The sequence below is a fragment of the Galeopterus variegatus genome, unplaced genomic scaffold (genome assembly GCF_000696425.1).
Source record: "Galeopterus variegatus unplaced genomic scaffold, G_variegatus-3.0.2 Scaffold9812, whole genome shotgun sequence".
NCBI lineage: Eukaryota > Metazoa > Chordata > Mammalia > Dermoptera > Cynocephalidae > Galeopterus > Galeopterus variegatus.
In genome coordinates, this window is record NW_007735923.1 from 58,134 (window position 1) to 69,533 (window position 11,400).

At 38.1% G+C, this 11,400-nt stretch overlaps 1 protein-coding gene across 1 annotated transcript in view; it reads left to right on the forward strand.

The window, feature by feature from the left end:
• The window catches only part of CRIM1 (cysteine rich transmembrane BMP regulator 1 (chordin-like)), a gene marked incomplete at both ends in the record, with an annotated part of 82,456 nt that overhangs the window by 57,197 nt on the left and 13,859 nt on the right, over positions 1 to 11,400 (forward strand). Inside the window, one exon of the mRNA XM_008593882.1 lies at positions 7,552 to 7,680. Within this exon, the coding sequence (XP_008592104.1) occupies positions 7,552 to 7,680 (129 nt within the window). The remainder of the gene's footprint in view (positions 1 to 7,551; positions 7,681 to 11,400) is intronic.

The window sequence follows — 11,400 nt, forward strand, 5'->3', positions numbered from 1 at the left end:
CACACACACACACCCACGTATGAATATGGCACATTATTTCCAGTTAAAGGCTACCAAGATACATTTCCTATGAAAATGAACAATAAAAGGAATACAAGAATAAAATGTAAGACGAGTGTAAAAGGGAGAGGTTATTCTTGGAATCCAGTGATAATTTTGAGAGCTGTCTCAAGCTGAATTCCTGGGAAAAAAGTTATCCCACTCTGTATAAAAAAAAATTTTTAATTTGACTTTTATATTTTAATAATAATCTCATAATCATACTATCTTTTCTTATCAAATATGAGATTAGTAAAGGAAGAAAAATATGTCCAACAGCCAAGATTCCTTGGAAAAAGCATACAGTGTTAATAAATAGGTCTAAACTAAATATATGGTTGCTTCTCTATCTGACCACAAAATAATACAAATCTTGGGAACATTTTCAGACCATTCATTTTAAAATAAAATAAAGAACTGCTCAGAGATAAGTACTTCAGAAATTACAAGGACGTAGGTGTTGTTATGAGAAATATATACAAAGCAAAAAAGGATAACTAAATGTGTAGTATCTAAAAGAATTTGAAAACTCTAACTGTGGGAGATTTTTTTCCATGACTTAATGAGACTTTCTTAAGTACACATTCATACTCCATGGAAATTCCCACTTCCAGATTAGGGAATTTTTGTATCCTCTTTTTTTTTTTTTTTTCTTGATGTCTACATTAATAGAGTTTTCCCTCTATCTTCATTTAGGAAAATTTCATCTTCACTATACTTCTCTTCCCAGGGTGCAGTTATGTTGACAGGTTGGTGATTTATTCGAATGGTGCTCTAACTACTTACAAGTCACATTTGAAAAGCAACTGTGGTAATAGAATGACATATGAAGATACAGTAAAACAGATAAGTGGTGACCTTTGGTTCTGTCTTGGCCAGCCTTATCTCCAGTTTTATGGCCCTGGGCAGGCTACCATTAACTGGTGGGGCTGTAGGAGGCCTGATATATTTAGCCATTGAACTGCCAAATAAAGTGAGTGAAGCTTTGGAATTTTCCCATTGGATATTCACATGACTTAATCAAGTCCAGCTAAAAAAAACTTGAGAGTGCCTGAATTAAATCTGAAAAGAGAACATAATTGTTCATTTTGTCTTCTACAGTCAAATAAGCAGGCTTGGGGATTTACAGAGAAGAGCAATGTAAGATATACAAAGCACTATTAAAGCCCAAAAGGAGAGGTAATAAGAGATAGGCATTAGCTTCATTTATCTTATTACTCCTATTTAAAAATTTTTTTCACTTATAAGGGAAATGTGAGAATGGGCCTGCCTTTCAAAAGTTCTTTTTCTAGAAATTTGCCTATCATGCAGTTTTTCCAGAAAGACTTTTCTTGGTGTGTGGGTGTGTATATGAGCAGGAGTCCAGGGTGCTGGTAGACAGCTCCCACCACAGCCAGGCCCTCCAGACCTCACTAGAGCATGGCACGTGAGGCTGCGTTCCTCGAGACAATGGAAATCTGGAGCCAGAGTTAATTACCCTCCTGATAGAGGCAGTGCTGCAGACAGACCCAAGAGGGAAGGCTCTGTGTGCCTTCCACTGTGGTACAGTTCCAGAATCATCACCCATACTCTAGAGCTACTAGTGATTGGCTGTCAGCCTTCCCGGGGTCGCTAATCAGAAAGAGTACTTCACATGTTTCTCAATGGAGATAATTAGTATTATTTACGAGAAATAATAAGCTGTAGTAATCAAGGTAATGAGAAGAACCTCGTCATATGCATTCATTCAAAACCAGAAGTTCCGTGGAGTAATACAGGTTAGGCACCAAATTAAAAGCATCTATTAACATTTTCATTTAAGCTACATATACCTAAAATATAAATACCAGTGATTATATCCATTGTTTCAGAAGCAAATTAAAATAATTATACACATTTTTAAATAACTGAGGATCAAAATATGTTCTTTTTTTTGGGCCGGCCTGGTGGCGCACTGCTACAGTGTGCCACTTGGGAGCACGGTGGCGCTCCCGCCGAGGGTTCGGATCCCACATACAGACCGGTTCCCGCTCACTGGCTGAGCGAGGTGCGGGCGCAACACCGAGGGTTGCGATCCCGTTGCCGGTCCGGTCCGGTACGGGCGCGACACTGAGGGTTGCGATCCGTTGCCGGACACGAAAAAAAATATATATATATATGTTCTTTTTTGTTCTGTTGTTCTCCCAAAGTCATTGAACTATCTAATGTGATAATAGGACTAATAAAAAACTTTAAACCAGCATCTTAAAAGGTTGAATTTGAGTTTTGAGTTTTTACTTCCCTTGCTGCTTTTTTGGATAGTTTTCATAAAATAACAAAAAGCAAGAAAGTAGAGCACTTAGATTTGTTAAACACATTTATGACACCTGAATAATCAAATATATGTTATTTTATTGTCTGTTGCTGTGGTCTTAGAGTTAGGTTCATGATTTTCTTTTTAACTTTATATTCTTGACCAAATTAATTATGATCATTATGCCTTAATTTCCCCATTGAGTAGATGAAATTGCTCCTAGGAAATATTTGACCATCGATATAAAATACTGGTGGTGTTCTTCAGAAATTTAGTATCTAAGGCTCTCTAATTCTTGAAAAATATCAACATTTTCCTGGAAATACTTTTATTGATAGGACATTTGTTGAGCATCCTAGGATGTGAAAGAAATATAACTAAATTTTAAGTAAACGTAAAATACAGGACTAATATGTGTTTATGTTGTTGCATGTTATAAGAGATTTCCTTACAGAATTTTGCCTTCTAAGACTTGGGATAAGAACTGGTGGCTGAACATCTGCATTCCTGACACAATCCCAAGGGTTCTTGTAAAAATTGCTCTTCTGGTCAGTGTAAGGTGCTTGGAAAGTCTATAAAAACCATTCAAGAAAACAACAGGTCAAGTAGAGTAGTGGTTCCCACTCAGAGGCAGAGTAGGAAACAGCAAACTGGATGTAGACATAACAAACACCCATTTTTGTTCTTTATTGCTTCTAGGCTCAGAAACTATTTCTAGAATTCTTCTCCACAAAGAAGCTGTTCCAGGGTTCCCTTTAGAAATAGTTGTAGCCAAAGACAATGAATTCCTGCTGTTTCAAGCCTTCTTCCTTTGGAGGACATTAAGGTATTTCTTTAATTCCTCAGCTGATTCAATACAAGATGAGATGGAATTTCAGGGTGATCCTGTAAGCAGCACTTTATTGAATTTCCCCTTGCCAAAACCCTGCCTTTGTGCAAGCATTTTCTCTTTCTCCTAAACAAGGAGGTGCAGGACCATCTCTTGCCTCTGAAAGAGGCTTACTAATACATCTCCACCCAACTGACTTAAAGAGGGACAGTTTTCTCAAAGCCACAGGTGTCGTGTACAGTGATTCATCGGTGCCTCGAGGAGTCTTAGCAGGACCTCTGTTCAACCAAACTCTGTTCCCCAAACCCACCCAGGACAGGGGATTGCCATCATCCTTCTAGAAAGGCATGTACTCTCTGACGCGTAATTTCAGTGCCATACCCCATGTAACACAGGAGCACAGACGTGTAGGATTTAATTGAGAATCTTTTGGTCTTCAGGCCAAGACCCATCAGATATTTTCCATATTTATTCAGAGAACTGTTGCATAGACAAGAGAAAAGTGTGGGTAATAACAAATCCCGATAAATACATTTTGGGGTGCTCTAACTTTTAGACAAGCAGAGTGCACATTTCATATATTTCACTAACACTTTCTCAAGATTATTTGGGTAAGAAATAATTATACTGTGATACCGTGATTCTAGATTGTTTAAAATCTTCTCCCTCCAAAGACTTCCTTGGATTAAAAACTACGTTCAGAATCTAACCAGCTCTTGGTTGTTATTTAAGGACTGTAAATGTACTGTTGACTCAAAATGCTTTAATTCAGGATGATGTCAAGTATGTCTCACTTTGGAGTTCACTACTTAGAACAATAAATTGAATTTCAGTGGTCTCACAGTATCACTTTCTCAAAAAGTTGCCCTGACATTAGTAATAGGACCTGTTCTGAGATTACATATTAGTACATTGGACTGAAAGCAAACTCTCAGATCTGTTTAGTGATAATATCAGATTTTTTGCTAGGTCATTTATAGTTGCATATTTCTGGTGTAGTATTGTTCTTACAGAAATTTAACTACTGCGGATATGGTCTTACATGGTAGGAAACCGAGCGCTAAAATGTTGGGAGGATGATGAAAGACGATAGAATGTAATGTGTGACTTCAGATGAAATGTTAGGAGACAACTAGATGCCTGCAAATGTGTGTACTACCAATCAACAAATGTTGGGAGGATGATGAAAGACGATAGAATGTAATGTGTGACTTCAGATGAAATGTTAGTAGACAACTAGATGCCTGCAAATGTGTGTACTACCAATCAAAAGCTACTCCAGTGACATAAGATAACAGCAGTAAGGACCCAAGAGACATGTGTCACTTACCAGCCCCCAAAAGGATTTTGTATCTGAATAGGAAAACAATACTTACTTGTTAAATGTAAAAACATGAGATACCAAGTATAAAAATGTCTTTTTTAAAAATTTTAGACTTCTATCTATATTTAATATATCACAGTGAATGTTGTTGGGTTCAGCCTAATCTATCGAGGGGAAATTGAATAGTTCCAGAGTAAATTGACAATTTTTATGAATAAATGATTTTGCTGAGTTTTTCTGTTTTGATATTAAATATTGATGGTGTCAGAATTTGAAATGTATATACTTCCCAACTTTTTCTTTGTAATGTAAGTCATAAATAAATGGGGATGGATATATTAGTTTTAGAGACACAAAATAATTTTTTGCTTCTTGCATGATACCATATGAAATGAGGCCTATCAATTATCCAGTAGGACTTGTTTTATATAAAATATTTAACATGCACGTTGGAGGACCAACACATACTGAACAGCCTTCTGTGCATTTTTTAAATTTGTTCAACTGAACAAAAGCTGTTAACGCTGAATGCTGTAGGGGAACATACTGAACGTATTGCAACTCCTGGGGAAATGTGTGCTGGGTGCACATTTGTGACTATACACTTAGCTGATGAAGCCACTCGGATAAAACATGGGACTGCCCAAGTCAGTGTTAAGGTTCTGATGCTCAAACAAGCCAGTTCACTTTTTTCTTTTACTTTCTAGCCATACATCACACCCTAATCCCATACATTAATCATAATATGTACTAAAAACTAGCGCATACTTCACTACTGAGGAAAAATAGTTAGAGGTGGAAGATCATCTTTGTAAAAGTTGGATAGTGCATTCTCTTAAATCCCTGAAATTCACTGGAAGTAAAATTTCCTGCTACCCTATGATTATTATGCATTTTTCAGTGTCAGGTTAATCTTCCCAAATACATATTTTTCTATAATATATCTCCTGAAGGCAAAAGTTTCTCATAAACTTCACATCTTAAATGTCAGTGAAGAGTACAAGGTTTTGGTCTGTGTAGATGAGCTCAAGACATTTCTCTATCCATGAGCCGTTCACTGAAGCAGTGCATGTAGAGTTCATCCCTAAGCCGTGGTCTGCTAACTTCGTAGAACATAGAACGCCTTCCTCGCTGAGATAACCTGAAGTGTGCTTTACTTAAAACATGATACAGGTCTTCTGTTCTCTCTGTCTCATATTTGCGGTTCAAATAATTTTGACAAAACATTGGCAGTCTTGTGAGTGAAGGCTGGAATAGAATCATTATTTTGGGTGGCTAGTTAGAGTAGTGCTAAAAGAAAAACTAATAGGTTTGAAAACTAAAGATGTTTACAGTAAATCCTAAGAGGATGTAGGAAAGTAGCAATACCGTATCTAATTTAATGTCTTAAAACTTGCCTAAACTTTTTACTACTTTTTGATGTTTACAGTTATTTGTTGGAAAGAATACTTTAGTCACTGCAGGAAATTAGAAATTTTATAGCCATGAAAAGTTTATTTAAAAATTTCTGGAAGTTGTTTTTCAAACCTTAGGTTGTAATGAAAATAGAGAATGTGCTATACCCACTTCATAATTACTTTTGCTACGAAAACGCTAATCAAAGCATCTCTTTAATAAGTTGTCATCTACTACCTGTGAAGAGTTGAATCACAGTCCCCTTTTAGCAGATGGATAAAAGTTTAGAACTCTTGATCTTAGCAATGGCAGCTAAAACACTTATTTTGGTCTCTCTTCCATGGTAACAGGAGGTGAAACTCGAGAAGACAGTGTGGACTAATGGATAGAGTGGTGGACAGGAGGTCAGGAACCTCTGTTCTGTTCTATTCCCAGCCTGCTACTGGGTTGCTATGTAAACTTAGATAAAACAGTTACCCTCTCTGTACCTCATATTTTCCATCTGTGAAAACAGAGGTAGAGAAATTCTGTACTTAGCTCCTTCACAAAGATATTGTGAGAAACAGCTTCATAGTATCAGCTCCATAAAAGAAGTTCATAGTATCTTTTGGTTGAAAAGATGTCACATAAACATGTCAGTGTCTCTGTTCCCTTTGGCAATGCTCTTCCCACAACCTGTCACTGTAGAAACTGTCCTTTATCAATGTACTGCAGAACAGGTACCATTACAGCAGGCTTTGTACTCCACAGAAGCTGAGAGTGTGACTCTGGAGCCAGACCGCCTGGGTTTGAATCTTAGGTCCACCACTGACTAATGCTGTGACTGTGGGCAAGTCAGTGCACTAGATTTCCTCATCTGGAAATTGGGGATAAGCACCCACCTCACTGGACGGTGGCGAAGCTGAAAATCATTTTGGAACAGCACTGTGAACATTACATAAACACATAGTACGCTTTATGTAAGTGTGTGTGGTTACTGTCATCACCAGAGCAACTCTTCATGATTAACGTGGCAGGGAAGGCAGCGCCTCACCTCTGGTCTGGGTTTCTCCTGGGCCCCTCTTCCCAGCGTGGCTGCTCGCGCTTCCTCCTGGACTCTGCCACTCCCACGAGCCTCTGGACCCTGAGGATAAGCTCCTAGTCACTGTTATCCATCATGTCATCTATCATAAGTGAGGGAGTGTCACATAAAAGAAATCCAGGTGTTTTTAACTAGTCTCAAAAACTGATTTATTAAAATTTGAGAAAAAACTGCTAACAGATTTCAGCAGTATTGCAGAATAGGGAGTGACATCACTGACAGTTGGCAGCTGTGTCCTGATTGTTATGAAAAATAAACTCGGAAAATGTCAGGAAGAAATAGAAGAATAGTTAACCATTTAAATGGAGTTCATTTTAACCTCTCTTGTGTGCTTTCTGTAGTGGTGACCTTCAGAAGAGTACAGCGTTGAGGGTACAGAAAAATGCGTAAATTGCTCAAACATAAAGGAGTAGATCATTCACATTTTCAAAAATCCAAATAAAAATATTTGTTTCAGGGGTTAAAGACATTATGAGAATATAAAAGTTTAGGATTTGATGAAAATTATTGATTCGATTTTTGTAACTTACAGTAGTGTGGGATTTCAAAGATTGAATAGCATCTGAGAGTAATCATATGTTTCATTGATTTTTTTTTCTTTTTATTATTAGAACCAACCTATATCACAATTGATCCACCTGCATGTGGGGAGTTATCAAACTGCACTCTGACGGAAAAGGACTGCATTTATGGTTTCAAACTTGATCACACTGGTTGTCGAACTTGTCAGTGCAAAAACAGTGAGTAGATAGCGACTGTATTTTTTCCTGAGGCCTAATATGATATTGTCAAAGCATATTATATGATTAAATGTCTTTTTCACTCCTGTTCATGACATTCCCTTGACAACCTGAAAGAAGAAAATAAAAGTTGTATTTAACACAGACAAGTACACAATCATTTAGGGAAAAAGAGCTGCTCCTTTATTCTGGTTTCCATCTTCATTTCATTATATTCAGATACTCCTTTATGTCCAGTTGCATTGGGGGTGCAGCGCTGAGCAGCTTTGGCCCAGTGGGCTCTCACTATAGCACCTTTGCTGGGGTCATCCAGTGACAAGAAGGTCACCCACACATAGGGTGTCACATTCCACGTAGAGCAGCCGCAATCTTAGAATATGCTTCACTTTGTTGACCCCAGTTCTTCCTCCATGTACATTCCAATCATGTCTCCAGGTCATGACCTGTAAAACTAAATAGAGTATATTGCATTTCATCCAGGAAAAGAAAACACTCTACATGTTTAAAACTATTTTGAATTTCCCTAATTCTACCAGAATAACCATACTCAGTCCCCTTGGCCATTCCTCAGGTGACATGGTTTCTAGAATTTTCTTTGGTTTTTCTGTCTTCTGACACATAATGTGTCGTCCTTATATAAAGTATTGCCCAGAAGCAAGGTTTTGTCCGATCAGAGCAGTGCTAGAGTGTGGCCTAACTCTGCGTTAGCTCTTTGTATTCCACGCAGTTGGCTGATGCAGAATATCCCTTGTCCAAAATGTTTGGGACCAAAAGTGTTTTGGATTTCAGATTTGTTCAAATTTTGAAATATTTGCAGAAATACATACTGGTTGAGCATTCCTAATCTGAAATCTGAAATGCTCCAGTGAGCATTTCCTTTGAGTGTATGTCAGCACTCAAAAAGTTTTGGATTTTGGAACATTTTAGATACTCAAACTGCATTGAGTTTATAAGCAGCTAGAATCACTAGGTGTGTTTTACATCAGATGCTGTTAGGTGGTTCTCATCTGTTGTGTATTTGAACATTTGGGTTTTTTTAATGATATGAATTACAGGGCCAAACGTAACAAAGGTAAACTATCATCCTGATAGTTTTAAACCATTTTCCAACTAATTGGGTTTTTTTTGTTTTTTTTGAGTCTTGATAATGTGATCTTTTGCTTTATCTATGCCTCCTAGTTTATATTAAATAAGCATAACTTACATGTCCTCATCTAAGTCATTGAACTGAATTTAATTGTAAAGAACAATTTACAAGGACAGAGCCCTGTAGTACTAAAAACCTTCTTGCCAGATGACATTGAACAGAGTCCTCACTCCTTGAATGGAGTTACTCAGCTAACAACACGTCAGCTCCATTTCCACAAGGAAGTCTTGAAACACTTGGCCTGTATCTTGTCGAAAATCAAAATGTATTATATTTGTAGTATTCCTGTGCTGGAACCCCTATGTTAAAAATAGTAAAGTGAAGTTAGTGGAGCATGGCTTGTTCTTCCTGAACCTATGCTGGCTTCTGGTGGTCAGTACTTTCTTTTCTAAATGTCACAAATCATATGTTTAACCATTCTTTCTGAAGAATTTTCAGTTGTGAATGTCAAGCTTAGTTTTCTGTAGTTTTTAGAATCCTTTGTCCTTTTTGAATTGACATTTGGCCTATTTTTTGAAATCTCTTTACATTCTCTCTGATCCCTTCCAAACATAGACAATAGTTCTATAATAAGCAGGTTCTCTGTGGGCCTCTGGGTATAATTATGCTGGGCTCAGAGGTTGGGACTTACTTAATGTAGATAGATGCTCACTTTCTGATTTATCAGTCATCTTGGGCTTTCCAGTCCTCGTAACTGTAGTCATTCATCACTTTCTTTTATAAGAATATTTTTGATGCGGAAGAAGATACAAAATAGGAGTTGAGTAATTCTAGTTTTGCAGTGACACGTTACCATCACACTGTCTGCACAATGGAGTTAGTGCGAAAACTGCCATTGTGCCTGCAGTTGTTGCCATCTTTAAATTTCCTGTAAGCCACCACCCATCTGTGGCTGTCCTGCCTTCCTACACTTGTTTCCTTCCAGGGAAGTGCAGATCAGGGCCTTGTTATGCACTGATCTGCCTTTTGTACCTCCCTTTGGAAAGTCACGTTCACTAGAGAGTTGCCTTGAAAGCCCACAATTGTTCACTCAAATGACTAACCGTGTCTTTTTAACACCAAGACGATTCGTAATTGAGTCATAAAGAGTTTAAATTTCATTCCTCTAATGCTCTTGAGCTACATATACTTTCTTAATGTGGAATCATCCCTACATTTTTTTTCTGAACTTATTATAAGTCTAAAAATACATATTTCATTGCGCCTGGTCACCTCATTTACCACCTTCACCTGGGCTCTGCTGTGAGGAAATTTTGGCCACCTGGTCATGCTTACATAAGATTCCTGTCACTTCAGGAGGAATCTTCCATTGTTAAGTCCAAAAAAAAAAACTGTCATTGAAGCAAGTCAAAACATCCCTGGCTTTTTGCAATTGGAGACTGTTGGAAAGATCCTCCTCTACCCTGTCTTTGAGTTGGTGTTGAGTTCTGGCTTTGTAAAAGGAGCATCCGTGCGTACTACCTGCAGTGCACCTTCATGTCATTCACACTTAAGAAAAAATGTACAGGAGACAGTTGCATGTTGTGTCAATGATTTATTTTTACATATAAATCATTATTAGCCTTTCATTATTTGCATATTTCACCTGTTTGTAGAGATATCTAGTCTTTATTGTTTTTCTCTTCCCCCTTTTCTCCCTTCACTTAATACAGAGAGAGCACCCACTGAGTTCTAGGTGTTAAGGCACAAGGATGAGGAAAATGCAAGACTTGCCCTAATGAAAAAAAATCATCTGTAGCTGAAACACTAACAAAATACCACCATTTTATGTCAAATGCTGTAACTTACCCAAGTAAATCCTGTTAAGAGGAAGCTTTGGTCCTTCAGAAGAACCCAGGCTTATGCTCATACCAGAGGAGGGAAGTAACTGCCCATCTCTGTGCTTGGAGCTTGGTGCTCAGCAGACTTTGGCTGAGTGGATGAGCAGGAAACCTTCAGGATCAGGGATGCTGCTGGACATCATTCTTAACTGAGAGTTTCCCTCTGAGGTTTCGTCATTCTGATCATATATTCATCTCATCACACTGAGATTCTTGACCTGGGTTAATCTTGCCACCTTTCTCACTGCCACCCTAAACCTAAAAACATTAAACACCCATTGGAATTTGTCAGGTTGTTTATATCATACAGCATCTAGGCATATAGCATTCTGCTCTTTCCTCTCCCATTCCTCTTAGCAACCCTGATTATTTGTCTACTTTGGAAGCCGTACCTTTGGGAGGTGAGTCAGATCACACCAGATTGCCAGATACTGGGTTGTCAGATCCTGTCATTGTACACAGCTCTCCTCTCAGGCCCTAGCGTCAGACTGACCTGCATCTGGGTGATCAAGACAAGTTGCCTCTGTGTCCTCATCTGTAAAGGGCAGATAATAATACCTAACTGATGGGTTGTTTTGAGGACTAAATAAATGAATGAATACAAAGCTAGCTTCATTGCTTGACATGGTAATTGTTTACTCTGCATGATAGCTGTGTTAAAACATCCTTTTCTGAGTCAGCCCAAGCTAGCTGACATGGAATGCCTCCAGCTTTCCCTCCTTGGTTCCTACACCAACCTGCCTCCAGTTCTTT